The following is a 23,324-nucleotide window of genomic DNA, read 5'->3' on the forward strand; positions in this document are numbered from 1 at the left end:
AGATTGTAGGCAGTTGTAGGCCTACAAAACATTGGAACAATTTAGCAATAAGTCTGTCCATATATTACTCTCTGTAGCTTACATTGTTCTCATTTTTACTTTCAGCCATTACTGAGGGTAAACCCAAGCTGACCATGGTGGGTCAGTTCAAATACATCATATCTCATGAAGGTGTGCCAGGTCTGTACCGAGGCATCACGCCCAACTTCCTCAAAGTTATTCCTGCTGTCAGCATCTCCTATGTGGTCTACGAGCACATGAAGAAGGTCCTTGGAGTGGTTTACTAGACTGATGCGACAAACACAACTGTGGAGGCAGAAACACATTTGTTAGAAGAAGCAGAAGTGGAGAATTAAGCTTCTCGGGCCTCTGAAGAGAGAAGATGAAGGATCAGTGCACCGATGCCATAAAACATTTGTGGACACCATCAACTTCCAACCTTTTTAAAGTGCAGGTACTAGGTCAGCAGGATAAATAAAGGAGAATGAGGCTAATGATGCCCACTCTAACAGTATTATGTTATGCTTGAGGAATCATCAAAAAGTTCTTAGGAATGAAAATTCTTACCCTATTCTTTTCACCCTTATCCAGATGGACTCACTTGCGGCTGCTATTTTTTGTGTTTTCCTTCTCCATCCAGTGTCTCAGCACATTCCAGTAGAACTCCACGTTTACATTGTCATAAATTTATAGTGCACAGTACATGTCACAAAAAAGGACAAGGATTCTCCTGATCTTGTTTCTCACTTTTTTCCATGGCCCTTTTTCCAGAATGTTTGGATAACGTCTCACACAAGCAAGAGTTGAATCTCAGACTTTTTGTCCTGTAAGCAACATTTTGGGTTGGTTTAAAGGTATCAATATGTAGTATATCAATATCTGATAATGATTTAGGAAAGGTCATAAAAAATACTGCAAAATACATGAGATTCCAACAGCGGGTTATCAGATTCCAAAAAGGAGGACTTCTCAGAATTTTGTCGAAACAAACATGAGGTAAACAGCTGGGTTTGCTTGTTCAAGTTATAAAATAATATAGAAGCAGTGTGTGCATGTGAGCTGCAGCATGACTTAGCTGTGCATTGCTGTAAACCTTTGAAACCTTTAACTGTTTTGCTGCTAGCTGTTGCTGGAAACTACATTGAAATAAATGGAGAAGATGGATTTCTTGCATGTAGTGAAAATGTGGATGTGAACACAACACTTGGTTTGATATGAAGAGTTTATGCTCCATTTTTTTTCAACAGTGTTCCTTCCTGCAAGTTTCCAAAAGGAACAGGATGAGAAAAAAAAATCTTAGCTTAAACAAACCTAGCTGTAATCTTAAAAGGACTATAGGCCATCTCCTGACCTATGACAGACGGGATATGCTTCAAAATAGAAAACCTATGAAATGTCTGAACTTAGGAAATGTACCATTTTAAGAAAATATTAGCTTATTTTAAATTTAATATAAGCAACACATCTCAAAAGATTTGGGTGGGGACAACGAAAGGCTAAAAATGTAAGTGGTACTAAAAAGTAATAGCTTGACAAACTAGCCACAGGTCTGCAACATGACTTTTAAAAAATATAAAATATAAATAATATAAAAAATAAAGCAATGTTGGGAAGAGGTTCACCAGTCTGCAAAAACACTATGACTACAAATTGATGATTTCATGGAAACCTTTTGTTGCAGGACATAAAATGACTTGAAATACAGTATCTTGTCATCTACAGTACATAATAACATCAGAAGAGTCTAGAAATCTCGAGAAATCTCTGTATACAAGGAACAAGACCAAAAATCTATATTGAATGCTTGTGATATTCAGGCCTATAAAAACCAAACAAAAACTGATTCTGTAATGGAAAACTGATAGGGGTTCGGGAGTGCTTTCAGAAATGATTGTCTGTGAAGACCGTCTGTTGTGCAGATTAAAATGTTGTCATATAAAGAAGCCCCCATATATGAGCATCATCTTCTGGACCAAATTCATTTAAAATGGACTAAATAGACTGACAAACCAGAAAACCATTCTGTAGTCAGACAAATCAAAATCTGAAATTCTTTTTGAAAAACATGGAGAATGCATCCTCCAGACCAAAGAGGAGATGGATCATACAGATTGTTATCAGCACACATGTCAAAAGCATGCATGTCTGATAGCATGGAGGTATATTAGCACCTGTGGAATTGATAGGTTCCACATCTGGAAAGGCATCATCAATTGCAAAAGGTATATAAAGGCAGTGTTGGGGAGTAACGGAATACATGTACTGGCGTTACTTAATTAAAATACAAAATATGAGTAACTGTATTCCGTTACAGTTACAGTTTAAAAAGGTGATATTCAGAATACAGTTACTTTGTTGAAATAAATGGATTACACTGCAGTATTTTCCTGTTTCATATGTTCGCCTATGCTCTAACGCCGGTGGAAACCCAAACAAAACAGGCATTAAGAGGCTCTAATGCCTGTGTCTCAATCTTGCGGCCCATGTTACCTCTGCTTGCGGCCCGCATAATGACGTGAAGAAATAGTTTTTCTAATTATTGTTCAAAAAATGATTTAATATGAAGTGAATAGGCAGTGTTACAGGCATATCTCTAAAGAATGTAGCCTCATGGGCAGTGTAGCCCAGTTGTAAGTAAGCTATTAAGACTCGACTGTACACTGTGTTTGTGTTTTCCTCCAAAACAATAAGCAGCCTTTCAACGCCTCTCTCTGTCTCTCACTAGCAAAGTTGACCCAGACAACAAAGTAAAGCTAGTTTTCGGCTACGAACCCGACGTATTAGCCAGAGGTCCCTGTTTTATATACACACAAAATAGTTTTCTATACACGATCGCTGCAAAAGTGCAGCCTTACCTAATGTCCACCCTACTGTTACTCATTTATATTAAGGTGTAAACCTCTAGTTGGTAGTGGTATGGCGAATAACCTTCAGTAAAAGTAATAAATCACACAGCAATAGTACATTCATGTAGTTGTAAAAAGCATGATAATATATTAAGTAATCCAAAGTATTCAGAATACGTTACTCTCACTGAGTAACATAACGGAATACGTTACAAAATACATTTTGGGGCATGTAATCTGTAATCTGTAGTGGAATACATTTTAAAAGTTGCATTTTTAAGTCCAGCAACTTCTTCCATCAGTTCCCAGATCTGTCCCAACATTTGAGATGTGTTCTGACATCAAATTTAAAATTAGCTAATATTTTTCTTAATATGGTGCATTTTCTCAGTTATAACATTTAATGTTTTCAATTTCTGTTTTGAATAAATAGGTTTTCTATATGTGAATAAAAATGGGTTCATTAATTTTGAAAATCCTTGCATTCTGATTTATTAACAATTTCCAGCATCCCAACTTTTTTGGAATTAGGGTTTTTTAAGACATATCAGATTAATCAAAAAACAGTATATCTTTACAGTCATGATTCAGAGTCTTGATGTCTGACTGTGATGCATTCTAACCGTAACCTTGGACCTCAGTGATTGGCTGGTATAGTGTTGAATATTACGAGGTTAAGTCCTGCAAGTTGTGTTAGGTGTGCCTTTCTTCCAGGACATCCCCATCTTTACTGTCACAAGTTAGGTTTGTTTCAGGAATCCTCCACCTCAGTCATCTGGCTGTAAGACTTTGCTATTGTTATTGCCCCACAGCCAACAAGCTGGTTAAGAAAACTAATTGTTCCCTCAGTAAGGGCATCTTTGGGTGGTTATTTGGATTTTTTGGCTAGGTTTTGTTAAGTGTATCCAGCCAACGGTTACATTTTTTTCTGTCAGGGTTTTGTGAGTTGAATAAAGTAAAACCACTGTGGTTTATAACCTGATCATATCAAAGAATTACCTGCATACTGCACTAAGAAGCAGGGTTAGTGGCTATTACACACTGAAGTGCTGCTTCCGCTCCTGATTGACCCTGTTTGTCCATTAGCCTGTGGTTAATAGCCAGAAGACGGGCTCACCTGGGTACCTAGGGCTAAGCAGAAGTGAGAAGTGAAATGAGGCTCCTAGTTTATGTATTTATTACTTCTAGACTGGACTACTGCTATTCTTTCTTATCGGGATGATCTAAAAGCTTTAACATTTATATTGTCTTCTCTTTATTTGCTTCCTGGTAAATTTAGACTCAAATTTTAAATCCTTCTTGTCACATACAGGTCCCTGAGGTATCATTTATTTTGTACTCAACCATATTATTGACTCAAGTGGTAAAACAGGGATAGCTCAGTAGGTAGAGTGGTGGCCCCATGATCGGAAGGTTCGATTCCCCTGAACAGCTACCCTGAGGTACCCCTGGGCAAGGTACCGTCCCTACACACTGCTCCCCGGGCGCCCAGTGGCTGCCCACTGCTTCACTGAGTGAATGGGTTAAATGCAGAGAGGGATTTTCCCCACGGGGACCAATAAAGTACACTTTCTAAAGTACACTTTCTAAAACAAGTTTGTTTCCACTATTAGGGAGAACAGTTTTCTTACATATTTTGCAATGTACTGGGCTTTGTTGGTTATTGAACTACTTAATTCAGATTTCTTTGTATAGCACCAAATCATAACAACAGTTCCCTTAAGACACTTTATATTACATGGTAAAGACCCTACAATAACAGAGAGGAAACCCCAACAATCAAATGACCTAATGACAATGGCCTTAAGAACATCACCTTCACTAAAGCTGTTTCTGTGTTGTGATGAGTTCTTAAACCTGACTGAAATTCTTCAAATAAGCCATTCCTCTACAGATCATCAGTTAACACTTTTACAACTACTCTTTCCAGATTTTTTTAGATAAAAGGAAGGCTGGAGATTGGCCTATAATTAGCTAAGATAGCTGTGTCAAGTGAGTTTTTTAAGTAATGGTTTATTTACTGTTATCTTAAAGGCCTAGCTCACTTTTATGTACATAATCATCATCGTAAGCAGACAGTGGCTCTAATTCTACATAAAAGTTGTCCCAACAAAATCCTGATATAACAAGGCCCACCCATTGACTTAGGGGCCAACTCAGACATGGGTGTTTGCTTACTTTCCTATTTGCATGTCTCCAGTTTTCTAGACTCCAGGACCAGAAATAAGGAGCGCCCTCACTTTGAAATATATCCTTTTACACTCTTCATTCCCTTAGACAGTTATCTATTTTTATGATTTAACCTTCCTGCCTTCTTGGGACCTTTTTGTGCCACTGCTATGTGTTAAATGGCTGCCATTTCCACTGTGTTCAGTGGAATATAACCAAACTTGCCACAGGATAGTTTTTACCTGTCAATGTTAATATTCCAGTGTGAATTCCTTAAATCAGCCTAAAATGGCTGAGCAGCAGAAATCCCCACACCCATCACCCTGGGGACCATTTTCTGCCCATTGACTTCCATTATAAACGCTATTTTTCAACCCCAAATTATCATCATATGATTTTATTTTTTCTTCTTTTCTTGGATGTCAATGAAGACTCAGGGCCTTGAAGTTTTAATTTTTAAATTGCAAAAAAAATAATGGCAGGTCAAAATGTATGTTGGTGCCAATCTTTGGTCCATCTAAAGGCCTACTTATAATGACAATCACATATTACTTCAACTGGTTTTTTGTGGAAATATTTAGTTTCGTTTTTTGGTTTTTGGGGCTTATAACACAGGGCGCTCATGTAATAACACTGGGATTTGAAGGGTTAAAACAACGAAAATATAATTAAAACTTTACATGAATATTTCAGGGAGAAGTAGTTTTACAAGGTTGGCTAATTTAAAGTGGAATAAAATATGGATATATGGTCTTTTTATGGCGTGGCTGAGAATGGTCCCTAGGGTGATGGGTGTGAGTTTTTTAAAGGATGGCAGGAGGGCTAAGAGATGGAAGAATAAGCAGTGTTGGTTTTATGTTTAGAGGTAAGTTCCCTTGTTTGATCATTTAGACTTTGCTGAAACAGTACACTCAGTACACTGTGCTCCCCACATTTGGGAAAAGGTAAGTCAGAAATATGAAAAGTAGTCTGGTGCACTGTGCACTGTGCAAAAGCTTGCAGGAGGCGTCATCTGGAATTATAGGCTGATTTAAACAGCAGGAATGTCTTAAAGACATAAAGACCTGGATGGCTGCTAACTTTCTGCTTCTTAATTCAGATTAAACTGAGGTTATTGTACTCGGCCCTGAAAAGCTTAGAAATATGGTATCTAACCAGATTCTTACTCTGGATGGCATTACCTTGGCCTCCAGTAAAGCTGTGAGGAACCTTGGAGTCATTTTTAACCAGGATATGTCCTTCAATGCACATATTAAACAAATATGTAAGACTGCGTTCTTCCATTTGCGCAACATCTCTAAAATGAGAAATATCCTGTCTCAGAGTGACGCCGAAAAACTAGTTCATGCATTTATTACTTCCAGGCTGGACTAATGTAATTCATTATTATCATGAAGTCCTAAAAACTCACTGAAAAGCCTTCAGCTAATCCAAAATGCTGCAGCAAGAGTACTGACAGGGACTAGAAAGAGAGAGCAGATTTCTCTTGTATTGGCTTCCCTTCACTGGTTCCTGTTAAATCCAGAATTGAATTCAAAATCCTGCTCCTAACATACAAGGTCTTAAATAATCAGGCCCTATCTTATCTTAATGACCTTATAGTACCATATCACCCTATTAGAGCACTTCGCTCTCGCTCTGCAGGCCTACTTGTTGTTCCTAGAGTATTTAAAAGTAGAATGGGAGGCAGAGCCTTCAGTTTTCAGGCCCCTCTTCTGTGGAACCAGCTTCCAGTTTGGATTCAGGAGACAGACACTATCTCTATTTTTAAGATTAGGCTTCAAACTTTCCTTTTTGCTAAAGCATATAGTTAGGGCTGGATCAGGTGACCCTGAATCCTCCCTTAGTTATGTTAAGTGCTAAAGCGCCTTGAGGCGACTGATGTTGTGATTTGGCGCTGTATAAATAAAATTAAAATTGAATTGAATCAGAAATCCTTACAAACCTAGTGTAAGTCACTGCTCGGTTCTTTGTTAATTTTAGCTTTGGCCCAATTCAAAGCTCTTTCTCTAAACTTACAACATAGACTTGGAATAATTTAAAGCATAATCTTTAAACAAATGAGCAAAGATGAATTCTTTATATTTTTCCAGCTCAACACTGAAGGACTCTGGATGTGGCATGGAGGGTTTTCGAGGTGTACTAGATGTAAATGGAGGTTTCCATTAGTAAGTGGGAACAGTTGCTGTTGTTGGGGGAAGCAAGTGCTTTGGTTAATGTTGGTGCATTGGCTCATACCTGTAATTTGTCAAATTTGCTGCTGATTATTTTGTTGCAATTCTATGAGTTGTCTTAAGGCCTGTTCATGGCTTCCCAGCATGATTTCTTACTGGGAGAGGGTCTCGTGTACAGTACCTACTGTCTCCCGAATTCATAGCAACCAGATAATTCAGTCAAGGTTGCCTAAATGCACTCAAATGCAGGACATATCAAGAAGTTTACTGCACTTTAATTCCTGTTTAAAATTTTCGCAGCCGAGTTCAGAAATATTACCTTGGAATACTAATAGGCATGTATGGAACTGAAAGTCTTTGTAGAGAGGTTTCAGGTTCAATGAGCAGGTAGGTAAACCACTGAAACTGTGAGTGAGCGTACTTAAAGATATCTGTTGTGCATCCAGAGGATGCAGAATAGATCCCACTAAAAGAATATCAGGAGGATTCTGATCACTTTTCTGTCTTTTCACAGAATAGTGACAGGGTATTTTTTTCCAGCAAGTGGAATGAAAGTGGGCAAGACAGGTGGGAGGCAGGGCTTGGCCATGATTTTCATAAAGTCCCCAAACAGAGGAGAAAAGAGGTACATATAAGGCAGAATCAATAAATAAGCAAACTGTTAGTAGAATGGTTGTGAAGTGAAGTCATCCATCTTCACTGCTTCTACTCTATGGGGCTTCACTGTTACACCTGTGTCCCTGTCATTCACACACATGTATTCTGTCTTACTTCTCTGACTTCATTCCTCTTCTGTCCAGCACACAGCTCCACATTTTCGGCTCTCTTTCACCTGCTCTCTACTCCCATTACAGATCACAATGTCATCTGCAAAAATTATAGTCAGTGAAGTGGCTGACTTTATCTTTCTGTTTGTCCATCACCACTGAAAACAAGAAGAGGCTCAGGGCAGATCCCTGATCGAATCCCATCCGCAGCTTGAACCTATCTCTCACTCCTACTGCACACCTCACCATCATCTTGTCTTCAAGATATACATTCTGTACTACCCTCACATACTTCTGCCAATTCCTCAAGATCAGAACTGCTCGTTGATGCAATTTTCTCTTTCTTGACAGCCATACTGCTGCTCGCTGATCATCACCTCTCATCTTAACCCAGCTTCAACAGCTCTTTCCCATTGCTTAATGCTGTGGTTTATCAGCGCTCTCTCCCTGTAGGTAAAAGGTTCACTGCCCTCTCTCCTAGACATCTTGCCTTCATCATGCCTTCACTCACTTCCTCTTTTTTACTTCCAAAGTCGTCCTAGCTGCATTCTTCCGTGATACAACATTGCAATCTCCTATCTCTTACAAATTTTAGCATTGGTATAAGTTTTAGTCCATCTGCAGACACCTTCCTCCAAACTTATACTTAACCCTTATGACCTCCCTCTACTTGAAATATTTGTTCACCACAGCCTGTGCATCCTTTTCAAAAATCCAGTAATCATCTGTAGTGTGGGCATGTACATGTACCGTCTTATTAACACACTCTCTTCATTTGTTCACATTACCATCTCTATCCTGCACATCCTTTTCAGCTCTGCCTAGCTAACTTATAAGTCCTTTTAAGCTTGTCTCATATACAATTCACTATAATTTTTTTTTTTTTTTTGCTTTTGCCACCTCGCTTTGTTGTATGCCTACCCTCATAATACTCCCGTCTACTTTGTTCATCTCCTACTTTTTCTTTGCTAGCCTCTTGCTTTGAATACTTTCCTGTACCTCTTGATTCCATAATCAAATCTCATTATCTTCTTTCCTCTGTTCAGGGGATACACCACGCACTGAAACATGCTGAAGATATTTTTTTCAAAAGTTTTCAAAATCAAAAGCAATCAAATCAAAAGTTTTTGGATTTTTCATTTCCCCAAAAAATACATTCAAAAATAACACAATTCATTGTGCTACAAACTGAACTAAGAGGACAGAAACAAAGTATTAATTCTGTCGTGCTAGTATTGATGTAATATGAATATCAGGGTTGTTATCAATACTATTTATTTTGGATAGCTCTGCCCACCTCTAACTGCCATGTTAAAATGTTCAGTTCTACAGCATTAATGGTCTAGTACAGAAAATGGTTGTGGGATCTGTGGTTAGTTTTTGCCTTAGTAAAGGCTATATGTGGTATGAATTTTTTTTTAAACTCAGATTGGGTACTGTTAGTAAAGGGCTGTGGTGGTGGCGTGGTCCCTGGCTCAGGTGAAGTGGAGGGGTGGTGCAGTGAGCCCAAGGGGCAGTGCCAGGGAGGTTGGTGAACAGGGGCACAGAATCAACTTTTTGTCATGGTCCTGAGCCTGCCGACTCAGTGTTTTATGTTTCCTTATGCTTTTGTTCATTCCGAGTATGTATTCTGTTGTGATTTGCCATTTGTTAGGTTTCTGTTCTTTGCCTGCCTGCTCCCACTTTTCTGTGTTCCCTCCTTCTGTCCATGGTGTCACACTGTCTGCTTGTGAATCTGTCTGTTTAGTTCTGTCTTGTCTGGTTCTGTGTCTGTGAGTTTCCTGTTTTATTGTGAAGGTCTCCGTCTGATGTGAGTGTGAGTGTCAGTTTACTTTTCCCCTGTCCCGTCAGCTCTGATTTCTCCCAGCTGTGTTGCCCTCCTGTCTCTCATCCCGTGATTACTGGTGTGTGTATTTAAGCCCTGTGTGTTCTCCTGCCTGTTGCTGGTTCGCCTGTGTTATTCCGTGTCCCACGCATGGTGTCCTGTTCCTCATCTGCGTCTCTCTGCCTCTCATCCCTTTTGGTATCTTCTCAGGTTAGTTATTTCGTTTTCCCAGTTTAGGTTTCTTTAGTTTATTGTCCTCCCTCATTGCCTGTTTTGCCACCACTCCACTTTGTAAATAAACATCACTAGCATTATCATCCACTGCTTGCATTTTGGGTCCTTTCTCCCTCCAACACCACACGGCTCGCCTCGGCAGCCGTGACTCTTTTGAGGTTTCTTGCTGATATATAGTGGAGCCGGCACCCAGAGAGGAGGAGGGTGTGCTGGAGACCAGCTGGAAAACTGGTGGATCGGGTGCCAATTATATAAACGTCACATGTGTGCTATTGTAATAAACACGCCTCAAAATGTGAACAACATACGTGTGTCAGGTCAATCTTTACAAGGGCATAACAGCCCTGAGACACATATGTGCAAACGTAGGCAGTTGTAGCAGATAGATTATGCTTCACTAAGTCAACTCACTGAACTGTTTATAGTGTTGGTGCTTTTTGAACTGTTTCTATACTGATTATCTGACCAATAATATAGCCTGCTGACTAAATGGGTCTGTGCATTACATCGATAAAGCTTATGAATGCAGTCTGGTAAGCTAATAACTTAACATATGGACAAATATACAACCTAGTTTCGACCTAAACAAAAACATTCTTTGCTACATCCATTATATTCATCCATTATAAGGGAAGAAGTCTGTAATACTCAATGAAGCTGGTTATAAACTAATTAAGTTAACCCAGGGTTTCCCCTGGGGGGCAACTGAACTAAAAATTGGGGGCAACTGCCCCTCCAGCTGCCCCCAATTATTATGTTCTTAAAATACTTGTAAAATCTAATTGTTTGTTTGTCCAAAAGCCTCTTATAACCTTCAAATTAAAATTTAATTCACCAAAATTATAATTATAATCTTAGGTCTCTGAAAAAATTTGTTACATGCCCATCCAGTCTGACTGAGTTGTGACATTCCTGTAATATTTTAAGGAGCTTTCTGTTTAATATAAAATAAAAAATAAAAAAATCTCCCGCTCGCCCCTGTGGGCAGTCTATCCTTCAAGCTTGGGTCCTCTACCAGAGGTCTGGGAGCTTGAGGGCCCTGTGCAGTATCTTAACTGTTCCTAGGACTACGCTCTTCTGGACAGAGATCTCCGATGTTGTTCCCGGAATCTGCTGGAGCCACTCGCCTAGTTTGGGAGTCACCGCACCTAGTGCTCCGATTACCACTGGGACCACTGTTACCTTCACCCTCCACATTTTCTCGAGCTCTTCTCTGAGCCCTTGGTATTTCTCGAGCTTCTCGTGTTCCTTCTTTCTGATGTTGCTGTCATTGGGAACCGTGACATCTATCACTACGGCCGTCTTCTACTGTTTGTCTACCACCACTATGACGCACGCACACATCCTCCAACCACACACACCCATATTTTGCTCCATTGCGGTTTATGTCACACCTCAAACATTTAGTAAAACATTACGCAAATACAAGTTATCTGCAATAAATTACAGGTAGTAAGAAAATTAACTAATTTACGCTACGTCCACACCTACACGGGTATTTTTGAAAACGCAGCTGTTTCGTCCACACGTAAACGGCATTTCGAATCACCGAAAACTGAGATTTTTTTTAAAACTCCTTTTTTGCGTTTAGGTGTGGACGAGGAATACAGAGTTTGTCGCAATGTCAAAGGTATGTGCCTTATTTCACGTCACGCTGTTATTGTTTACATGAGATGAATTGCAGAATGGCAGATAGATACTGTTTATCTGACTATCTTCAGGTTTTACACGCTTACATAGACACACGCAGTTAATGTCCCTCCATTTACAAAGGCAGAGGCTTTGTAAATGGAGGTGATTATTTTACGTGTAGTTGTTTTTTTTCCTGTGTAATAATATTCAACATTGCTCATTCAAAAAATGCCTCTCTGTGCAAAATAGGTTTAAAAACATAAACATCTGTGGGATACTGTTTGTCCGTGATTTGAACCAGGGGAACAAATCGTGGCAGGATCAGCCTGATATTATTTGTATCCTACTGTAACTTTACTGTATAAAGTATAGTATAGTATGTATATCTCCAAAATGTCAGGAATAGTTAGTCATTACAAGAAGTGTTTGTGAACTAAATCACGAATGTGGGATACTGTTTGTCCGTGATTTAAACAGCCCAGCGCTGCTCCCGACGAAGGGAAAAGCAATTCTGCAGGGGAGATCTACCTTGGCACTTGTGCAGGTGAAGCCAAAGGGAAGATGTGCTTCACCATATTTTCTAGTCTTTGGCTTAGAACAGGGGTGTCAAACTCAAATACACAGTGGGCCAAAATTCAAAACTGGAACAAAGTCGCGGGCTAATGTTAATATTTATTGAAATATATTTATTCCTCCAGATATAAGAATGAATCTTTTCTTATGGACTCAAACACGTTTTGCTGAAAAACTGAATATGGAACAAGCAAAGCTTAATACTAAACAATATAGGGGGCCCCACACTTTGGGAAGGTCTGCTGTATACTATGCCGGCCACTTGGTTATGGCGTTCTATGTATGCCTTGCCTGCTAGCATCTTACACCCTGCTGTTATGTGCTGGATTGTCTCAGGGGCATCTTTACACAGCCTGCACCTGGGGTCTTGCCTGGTGTGATAGACCCCACCCTCTATGGATCTTGTGCTCAGAGCTTGTTCCTGTGCTGCTATGATTAGTGCCTCTGTGCTGTCTTTCAGTCCAGCTTTGTCTAGCCACTGGTAGGATTTCTGGATATCAGCCACCTCCGCTATCTGCCGGTGGTACATACCGTGCAGGGGCCTGTCCTTCCATGGTGGTTCCTCGTCTCCCTCCTCTTTCTTGGGTTTCTGCTGCCTGAGGTATTCACTGAGCACGCTGTCAGTTGGGGCCATCTTTGTGATGTATTCGTGGATGTTCATTGTCTCATCCTGGACTGTGGTGCTGACACTCACCAGTCCCCGGCCTCCTTCCTTCCGCTTAGCGTACAGCCTCAGGGTGCCGGCCTTGGGGTGAAACCCTCCATGCATGGCCAGGAGATTTCTTGTCTTGATGTCAGAGGCTTCTATCTCCTCCTTTGGCCAGCTTATTATCCCAGCCGGGTACCTGATCACGGGCAGGGTGTAGGTGTTGATAGCCCGGATCTTGTTCTTACCGTTCAGCGAACTCCTCAGGACTTGCCTGACTCTCTGTAGGTACTTGGTGGTTGCAGCTTTTCTAGCGACCTCTTGATGATTCGGTCATCAAGATTCGGTCCACACCTAAACGCAAAAAAGGAGTTTTAAAAAAAATCTCAGTTTTCTATTTATTTTATTGTATCTCATTTTAATTTTCTTTACGTATGCTATTAACATGTACAGCACTTTGTGAAACTCTGGTTTTATGTTAAAGTGCTTTAGAAATAAAGTTGGTATGGTATGGTATGGTATGATTCCCATTTGCCCCAGGTACTTGTAACTGTGCTCTATGTCTGCAATGTTGCCTTCTGGTAGTTCAATCCCCTCAGTTCTGACTACCTTCCCTCTCTTTGTTACCATCTGACTACACTTCTCCAGTCCGAATGACATTCCGATATCATTGCTGTATATACTGGTGGTGTGGATCAGTGAATTGATGTCTTGTTCACTCTTGGCATACAGCTTGATGTCCATGTACAGGAGGTGGCTGACAACTGCTCCATTCCGTAGTCGGTATCCATAGCCAGTCTTGTCAATTATCTCACTGAGGGGGTTAAGGCCTATGCAGAACAGCAGTGGGGACAGAGCATCTCCTTGGTAGATCCCACACTCGATGGCAACTTGTGCTATGGGCTTGAAGTTGGCCTCTAGTGTTGTACGCCACATCCCCATTAAGTTCCTGATGAAGGCTCTTAGGGTCCTGTTGATCTTGTATAGTTCTAGGCATTCCAGGATCTATGTGTGGGGCATTGAGTCATAGGCCTTTTGTAATTAATCCAGGCAGTGCACAGGTTGGTCAGTCTGGTCTTGCAGTCTCGGCTGATTGTTCGGTCTACCAGTAGCTGGTATTTTGCCCCTCTGGTATTCTTGCCCATCCCTTTCTGTGCCCCACTCATATATTGAGCCATGTGCCTGTACATCTTAGCCACTATGATGCCTGACAGGAGCTTCCATGTGGTGCTGAGGCAGGTTATTGGTCGGTAGTTGGAGGGGACCGGTCTCTTCTGGGGGTCCTTGAGGATCAGGATTGTCCGGCCTTCGGTTAGCCATTCTGGGTGTCTCTTGTCAACTAGCAGCTGTTTCATTTGTGCTGCCAGACACTGGTGCTGTCCAACTCTTTCTTGGATGTCTGCCACTGTGATGGTTACTGGACCCTGTTCAGGGAGGTTGCTGTGGTCTGCCCCCAGATCCACTAGCCACTGAGCATTGTCGTTATGGGTTGCATCCTTCTCCCATATGCTCTTCCAGTATTGATCCATCTCCAGCCTTGGTGGTGCTGTTCTCATATTGTTCCCCTGCCACTGAGAGTACACCTTGGCGGGTTCTGTGGAGAACAGCTGGTTTATTCTTCTGCCTTCGATTTCTCTGGTGTACCTCTTCAAATGGCTGGCCAAGGCTGTGAGTCATTGCTTGGCAGTTTCCAAGGCCTCAGGCATGGACAGCTTGCTGTACTTCTTAGGCACCCTCTTCATCGCACCTTTCTGCAGCTCCGATAGTTGGCTAACCTCCCTCTGTGCCAACTTGATCGTACAGTGGGGCAAAAAAGTATTTAGTCAGCCACCGATTGTGCAAGTTCCCCCACTTAAAATGATGACAGAGGTCAGTAATTTGCACCAGAGGTACACTTCAACTGTGAGAGACAGAATGTGAAAAAAAAAATCCATGAATCCACACGGTAAGATTTGTAAAGAATTTATTCGTAAATCAGGGTGGAAAATAAGTATTTGGTCAATAACAAAAATACAACTCAATACTTTGTAACATAACCTTTGTTGGCAATAACAGAGGTCAAACGTTTACTATAGGTCTTTACCAGGTTTGCACACACAGTAGCTGGTATTTTGGCCCATTCCTCCATGCAGATCTTCTCGAGAGCAGTGATGTTTTGGGGCTGTCGCCGAGCAACACGGACTTTCAACTCCCGCCACAGATTTTCTATGGGGTTGAGGTCTGGAGACTGGCTAGGCCACTCCAGGACTTTCAAATGCTTCTTATGGAGCCACTCCTTTGTTGCCCGGGCGGTGTGTTTTGGATCATTGTCATGTTGGAAGACCCAGCCTCGTTTCATCTTCAAAGTTCTCACTGATGGAAGGAGGTTTTGGCTCAAAATCTCACGATACATGGCCCCATTCATTCTGTCCTTAACACGGATCAGTCGTCCTGTCCCCTTGGCAGAAAAACAGCCCCATAGCATGATGTTTCCACCCCCATGCTTCACAGTAGGTATGGTGTTCTTGGGATGCAACTCAGTATTCTTCTTCCTCCAAACACGACGAGTTGAGTTTATACCAAAAAGTTCTACTTTGGTTTCATCTGACCACATGACATTCTCCCAATCCTCTGCTGTATCATCCATGTGCTCTCTGGCAAACTTCAGACGGGCCTGGACATGCACTGGCTTCAGCAGCGGAACACGTCTGGCACTGCGGGATTTGATTCCCTGCCGTTGTAGTGTGTTACTGATGGTGACCTTTGTTACTTTGGTCCCAGCTCTCTGCAGGTCATTCACCAGGTCCCCCCGTGTAGTTCTGGGATCTTTGCTCACCGTTCTCATGATCATTTTGACCCCACGGGATGAGATCTTGCGTGGAGCCCCAGATCGAGGGAAATTATCAGTGGTCTTGTATGTCTTCCATTTTCTGATGATTGCTCCCACAGTTGATTTTTTCACACCAAGCTGCTTGCCTATTGTAGATTCACTCTTCCCAGTCTGGTGCAGGTCTACAATACTTTTCCTGGTGTCCTTCGAAAGCTCTTTGGTCTTGGCCATGGCGGAGTTTGGAGTCTGACTGTTTGAGGCTGTGGACAGGTGTCTTTTATACAGATGATGAGTTCAAACAGGTGCCATTCATACAGGTAACGAGTGGGGGACAGAAAAGCTTCTTACAGAAGACGTTACAGGTCTGTGAGAGCCAGAGATTTTCCTTGTTTGAGGTGACCAAATACTTATTTTCCACCCTAATTTATGAATAAATTCTTTACAAATCCTACCATGTGAATTCATGGATTTTTTTTTCACATTCTGTCTCTCACAGTTGAAGTGTACCTCTGGTGCAAATTACTGACCTCTGTCATCATTTTAAGTGGGGGAACTTGCACAATCGGTGGCTGACTAAATACTTTTTTGCCCCACTGTAGCCTCTAGCCTCCTTCTCCATGGCGGGTACTGTCCTTTGTGGCTGTTCAACTTGTGGCCAAGCATCTCACTGATCACTGCTGCCATATTGTAGATCATCTTGTTAGTCTCGGTAATGGTGGCTGTAGGTATCGTCCGTAGTGCTGCATTAGTGTAAAACAGAATAATCAGCAGATTAGAATAAAGTATAACATTTAGATATTTTCTAAATCACTAAATTAATACACTGACAATGTGGCACAGTGTTTGTTTCCTTCAGTGGTTCAATAAGGTAAAATTTAACAAGCTGCACATAAAAAATAAATAAATAAATACAAATAAAATGTATTCCCCAGCAGATAATCTATAACTATATAAGTTAAATGTAAAAACAAAATTCAAACTTATACAAATTTGATATGAGGTCAGTAAGTGCAGTGTTGGTGTCCTGATTTAGGATACCTGATATTCATGCTTATAGAAGAATAAAACAGTTGTAAAATTGTTTGATGCTATGAAGAAATAATGTTGCATCGAACAGCGTTTTCACACCTATTGTTCGTTTGGTCCGAATCAGCTGATGAGTTTGTAAACTTGAAGCTTCTTCCTGTGGTTTGATTTGTTTTCACACTGAGAAAAATTCAAGTCAACTTTAAGTGAACCAAAATACGTCACTATAAATCACGTGACAATGTCCAATCCGCTCATTGGCCGGATATATCTGGGGCGGGAGCAAAAAAAGTAAATACAGGAAGAAGATGCTGTGTGAAACCTGTGAGGTTATTACAGGAAACACGGTCCGTTCTCTCTGTTTTACTTCATAAATTGATTTATTGTGAACGACACGAATGTTAACAGAGGGAGAATGTATGGTGTTATTTTTGTGCCACTATTCTGAGCGCACGTTAAAAAAAATTGCAGGTGCAAGTGTTGCATTTTGAGGAGAAATTTATTTTGAGCGAAGAAAAGCTAAATTTGAGTGAACAAAATTCATTGCTGCGTGCAAAAAATGTATTTCAGTGTTTGCTATTATCCATACACACACACACAATAGACCCTGTGCACGAGAAAATGCTAACTTCCTAGTTTGAGACCAGATGTGGGGTTGTACATTTCCGGTAGCTTTACTTTGCGGTCAATCGCTACTGTGAAGATATACTCCAAAATCATGTCCAAAACTCGAAAACGGAAAGATCGAGTTAAGTTACGAAGAGGAGAAGGTGGGAACACTCACCACTGTTGTGTCATAAAAAATCGAATGATCAATTTTGACATTTAAAGAGTTTAAAGAGATCGATCAGTTGTTTACATCACTCAACACAAGCAGAACTGCATTACTGCATGCAGAAGACACATCGTCCACATTCAGAAGCACATCTCTGTATAGTGACAGTTATTATGATTTAAACAGGCAAATGTTCAGCATTCAAACTACAGGTGAAGAATAGTCAAACCAGATGTTTCCCCCGTTATGTCGATATCAGCTAGTAAAGTACACACCCACACAGCATGGTAAATGGACTGATTCTTATATAGCGATTTTCTACTCTCCCGGAGTACTCAAAGCGCTCTATACAACACGCCACATTCACCCAGTCACACCCATTCTCACAAGCACTACCTCTATACTGAGTGCTTTCTAACTACACTCACACACATTCATACTCCGATGAATGCATCGGAGAGCAACTTGGGGTTAATATCTTGCCCAAGGATATTTGGCATGCAGACTGGAGGAGCCTGGGATCGAACCTCCAACCTGTAGGTGACCTGCTCTACCTCCTGAGCTACAGCCACCCCTATGTTAACAAACCGTGAAAAAAAGCCACACAAAAAATGAACGATTGTTGGTAACGGTTTCTATACATTAGTATTTACGAAGGGTATGTTGTGACTTACCTTCAAAATTACAGTGGTCCCTCGCTATAACGCGGTTCACCTTTCTGGCACCGTCAAAAAATAAAACTGGCTACTTGATTTCACCTATCGCTGGTTATTTTTAGAACATAACACCCGCGATAAACAAGGGACCGCTGTTTACAGATACTGAGAAATATAACATTTGAATCCCTTTTCTCTTTTGCTCTGAGGCACGGGGGAAAAAATATCGACAAGTCGATGAACATCATTTACAGATATATTGGGTAAATACCCAAGACATCTATAGAAATGTAAATCGCCGCTTGATTCATTCATTTCCTTAACTTGTTTTGCACCGTAAACAGGGCGCGAATAGAACACCGGAAACAAAGCTCCCCACAGGAGTTTCCGCACCGGAAGTAGCATATGCTAACGTGCACATAGTCTTTAGCAGCCCCTGTCGCTCAGTTTTTGCACTTGTGCTTGCTCGCAATGTGTTGCTTGTGCTCTCAACATTTCTGTCTGTGCCGCTCAACTCTTTCTGTACACCGTTATATTTGTGCGCTACAAAACCAATCAATCACAGACTTGGATGCAAAAAAAATCTGATTGGCTGTTTTGGTCTCTATGCAGCTCGAAATGACGAAATGCAATATCTCAGAATCCATTTCGTCCAAAACTCAAACGAGGCAGTGGCGGAGGAACACAGAGTGGCAGCGTTTGAAATATCACTCTTTCTGGGTCACAAAATAAACTTTTAAGATATTTTCATGTGAGAATGGTGCTGTGTAAACTTCATATATTTGCTTGATTTATCAAGACATCACATATTTGCATAAGTGCTCTAACGTTTTCGGAGATGCCTGTTACCCACCAGCTGACCGCATAGCTGGACTGGCCGTTGGGCATTTGCCCGGTGGGCTGATGGTGATTTTTAATTTTTGTTTGTTTGTGAAGAAAATATAATCTGATCAAACATTATTCAGCTTTAAATATTGTTCAGCTTTAAAGTTACTGTGCAACTGTGTAATAAAAATGTGCTCACGACTTTGGCCTTGAGAGCGATAAGAAGCGATCGCCTCATCCTGCAGGTGCAAGATATCTGCAAGCGAAGAGACTAGAACACCCAAGGCCGATTTCCTTTTATGGAGTTGTTTTTCTGCTAATGCAGCACTTTCCTCACAACCCCCTCCTGTAAGTTTTAGAGAATATATACCCATCCTCACAGCAAATATTAGGAATCTCCTGATGTGAGCTGTGTTGAGAGGTTGTCTCTGTCTCAATAAAAGTTCACTGATTCCCCATCTGCCGCAGGTGTCCGGTTGTCTTCATTCTCCGCCAGCCTGGTTAAGTCAATTCCTCCTTAACATCTAAAAGAACCTATTTAATGAAGGAAGACGGGTTCACTTTGTGTTTAATATTATTCTATTGCTGTTGTTGTTTTTTTTGTATCCTTCAATTGGCGTCACGAACAGGATCCGCTCCAGGTCAACTGGAACGGATGGGAGGACTTCGGCCGTGGTCTGAGTGAACGGAGTTTGGACAAAAGCTGTGTGCACACAAAAACAAGGTAAGCAGACCTTTTATTTCTGCTATATTGAACATTATAAAAATACTTAGTGTCCAAACTCCTAGTAATTCATAACCAAAATTGTCTGGCTTACTTAAGGCTTGTTGAGAATCAGACAAGTGAATAAGAGATAAGTGAATAAGAAATAAGTGAATAAGTGAATAAAGATAAGAGTGAACTGAGGTCTGACCACGGTTGCAGCCGACGGGTTGCTCTCCGGTGTCGGATACATACCTCAGTGCAGGTCTGGGACCTTGAAAGGGTTTATTAGTAACGCCTTTCTAAACAAATTAAAAGGTTAAAGGCCTTGAGAATATTTTTTAGTAATATTCTCTAAACTACAGAAGGGTTAGGAAGGCCCAGAGGACTTTATTAGAAAAGATCCTCTAAAACTTAAAAAGGAGAAGTACTGGTTGGAGTCCAAAGGAGGGGTCCCTTTGATCAATAGGAGAAAACGGATCTCTTCTTAAAACCCTGATGATTTTAGTGTTTTAAATGTTTTGATGTTCTGTTTGATATTGGACACACATAAATACACGCTGAATGCTTGCTGTGGAACACTGGGCAGGACAGTTTGGTTCTCCGTTGTTCACAGATTACACAATTAAAGGAACTAGGTTCCTCTTTTGGTTAAAATAATACACCACACATAGAATTTTTTTACACATTTATTACATACATAAGGAGGGTAATGAGTGACTGCAGGTAATGTATGAAGTGTGAATGAGACGTGTGAACAAGGTGACAACCAACTAGCACCCCTATCAGGAAGCTCTAGGCAAGGTTACCCGCCAGACTCCGGTTTGGTAGAAGCTTGGTAACACCTGAAGGGATATTTCAGTGCTGACTCACCTTTAAAGCAGCGCCCCAGCTGTTAGTGCCTAACAGAGGCAGAAACCCAGCTGGCCCAAATTCTCCTTTAAAATCAATAAAAGAACACTCCTCCATTGACAGTAAAATGGATGGAGAATTAGATCGAGAAACTAATGATGATGGTTGGGGTCCCGGTGTTATTCTTAGCACATTGGGAGAACAATTAACATGTGTTGAGACAGTCATCAACTCCACACACCAGCCTAAAGAAGCAAAAAAGCAGAAAGAGTCATTGAGGAAAACAGCTGAAAGGTTAATGAAAGAAAAGGGAAAGGACGAGGGGAGTAGTGGTAACTGGGGAATAATTTGGCAGAATAAGGCTATGCAGGCAAAAGAGAAAGAGGAAGAAGCCAACTCAGCAGCAGCAGGTGCAGGTGTGATGAGCGGGGTGAGACACAGAAAGGAAGCCGATAAGCACGCAGGCCGTAAAGCTAAATTTAATCACTGGGTGTGTTTATGGGAAACTGCAAAACCACACATGAAGAAAAATAGGTCTCAGCCACCTCCCTATTCTGCCTCAACTCCTCCCTCAGCAGGCATATATCCGGTACTTAATATCTCTGGTGGAATAATGACTATTGGAGAAGAACCGCCCGTAGCTCCAACTCCCATAGATACCAAGCATTTTTGCCCAGGAAGCTCCTCTCTGTCGGCGACATCCTCAGCTAGTAGTAGAGCCCCCTCTTCTATGTCCCATTGTTTTGGAACCGGATCTGAGGGCCTAACTGACCCCCCTGCGAGCGCACCATTTGCGGTTAGAATGAACAGACAGGAACCCACTGAACAACAATTAACTGATCTAGAAGCAGCATTACGCAGCTGCTTAAATGAACATAGGTCAGTGGTCCAGGTGAATAATCGTGTTGCGTCAGCCCCTCTTTCCCGGTCCAACCCCTTTGCCAGCACTCCTGTCGCTGTTAAGGGAGATCTGACCGCTACTGCAAAAACTGAGCCTGGCACTTCACCAAATGTCACAGTTACCATGTCTTTGGTGGGCCGTCAGGATCCGGAAACACAGATGAGTTTAGACCACGTTTTTGCTGACACTGCTACCCCACCAGGCGGGGAAGAAACTGAGGATACTGATGATGAACTCAGTGACCTTAACAATACACCCCCCTCTACCCCTCCCAGTTTAGGATATCAGACTAGATCTAAGGGCCCTGTGCCTCAGCCTCCAGGCATATTTCCCCTGGTCCAGACTAAAGCGCAACGTAGACCAGTGTATCAACCTTATTCATTCGGAGATGTCCAGGCCCTAGTGGACAAACTCCCTGACATAATGGAGGGAGGGAATGCCTGGTTGGCTGGTTTGGATAAATACACAGCTGGACAGGACCTCGCACTGGGAGATTTTAGAGCTATTATAACTAGGTGCACATCCCGATCTCAGGCAGCGGACCTGGAACAAAATGCGGGTACTACCATGCATGAGAACGAGGTGCCACTAATGCAGGCCTTGAGGTTTATTGGACCGGCCCTGCGCAAACAATTCCCACCCAAAAATCAAGGCACCTTACAGAAATTTAAATGGGAGGGAAAGCAAAATCCCACCCATTAACTAAATCAGGCTGTTGAAGACTGGGTGAACCATACAGGTCATCACCCCAGTAGGACTTGTTCACAGAGCATGTGGTTTAGAAGGGCGGTGCTGAGGGGCATTCCGGAGTCAGTAAGCCAGAAAATGGAGGATAATCCTGATTTGCAGGACTGTGACTTTGCAATCTGGAAGAAACATTTGATTTTTAATCTTAACAAAGTGCAGATTAAGTCTGATGATAAAGCGGAGAGCGTCGAAGATTTACAGTTGCAACTGTTGAAGGTTCAGCTGCAGAAAGCTAAAAACGACCTGGGTGGAAAAGGTGACAAGCCTAAAAAGCAGCTTGTGGCCGCTGCGGCTCCCCCTCCTGGTCCAGTTGCCCCTGATTTGTATCCGAACCCATGGCCAACTGATCCACAGCCCCCCCAGTATGGTGCTTATCACTCCCCGGCCCCTTATGGGCAGAGAGGTTCCCCATTTGGAGGAAACAGAGGTGGTTTCAGGGGAAGGGGTCAGATGGGAGGTGGTAGGGGAGGCCAGATGTATGTTTGTTTCCGGTGTGGACAACCTGGACACTGGGCTAAAGCGTGCCCTTTGAACCCGGCTGCTGGAAGAGGCAGGGGAGCCCGTGGTGGGCCCTATCAGCATCCTGGCTACAGAGGTGGACCTCGTGGTGCTTTAGTTGAAGTGCCCCCGGCCCCACAGATGCCTGTGATGGGGTGGGAGTACTACGAGGGTGGTCCCCAGCTATAGGACACCCCACATACTGCCCAGGACGGTGAAGGGACAACGGCGGACCCTATGCTGTCCATAACTGTAGATAGAAGAAGAAGCAGCTTTTTAGTGGACACTGGAGCTACGTACTCCACCATTAAGGATGTTGCTCGTGAAAGACTTACTGACAGAGTGATTACAGTGGTGGGCATATCTGGGGAACCTAAAACTCTGCCTTACACCGTGCCCCTCCCCACAACGGTTGGAGATCAGACCTTGTTACACAGCTATGTTTGTTCAAAACAGGCGCCTGTGAATTTACTGGGAAGAGACTTGTTGATTAAATTAGGAGCCACAATACTCTGCTCTTCACAAGGCCTAACTGTGACTCTCCCTACTGGGGTTGTACTTCCCTGCTCTGATGGGCCAGAGGGAGGTGGTCAGTTTCTGCTGCAACCCTCCTCCTGTTTGGCGGACTCTGCTGACATCTACTGGGCATTATTGGAAGTTGAAACA

General features: G+C 42.1%; 2 protein-coding genes and 1 pseudogene across 3 annotated transcripts in view; 2 read left to right on the forward strand and 1 right to left on the reverse strand.

The window, feature by feature from the left end:
• Positions 1 to 3,322, forward strand: part of LOC147331960 (mitochondrial adenyl nucleotide antiporter SLC25A23-like) — a 52,853-nt gene extending 49,531 nt beyond the window's left edge. For both annotated transcript variants that reach the window (XM_086288313.1, XM_086288314.1), the window contains one exon: positions 106 to 3,322. In XM_086288313.1, coding sequence (XP_086144439.1) covers positions 106 to 287 — 182 coding nt within the window. In that variant the 3' untranslated portion in view covers positions 288 to 3,322. The remainder of the gene's footprint in view (positions 1 to 105) is intronic.
• LOC147331961 (uncharacterized) overlaps positions 1 to 14,712 on the reverse strand; it is a 33,058-nt gene extending 18,346 nt beyond the window's left edge. Inside the window, exon 1 of the mRNA XM_086288315.1 lies at positions 12,752 to 14,712. Within this exon, the coding sequence (XP_086144441.1) occupies positions 12,752 to 12,989 (238 nt within the window). The 5' untranslated portion in view covers positions 12,990 to 14,712. The remainder of the gene's footprint in view (positions 1 to 12,751) is intronic.
• A 5,398-nt stretch (positions 14,713 to 20,110) lies between these two features.
• LOC147331962 (uncharacterized) lies at positions 20,111 to 22,847 on the forward strand (annotated as a pseudogene).
• The last annotated feature ends 477 nt before the right edge of the window (positions 22,848 to 23,324 follow it).

This window comes from Aulonocara sp. 'chitande type north' Nkhata Bay, linkage group LG4 (assembly GCF_057382095.1).
Source record: "Aulonocara sp. 'chitande type north' Nkhata Bay isolate Kocher_YH1m ecotype deep benthic linkage group LG4, A_spYH_male_GT1.1, whole genome shotgun sequence".
Lineage (NCBI taxonomy): Eukaryota > Metazoa > Chordata > Actinopteri > Cichliformes > Cichlidae > Aulonocara > Aulonocara sp. 'chitande type north' Nkhata Bay.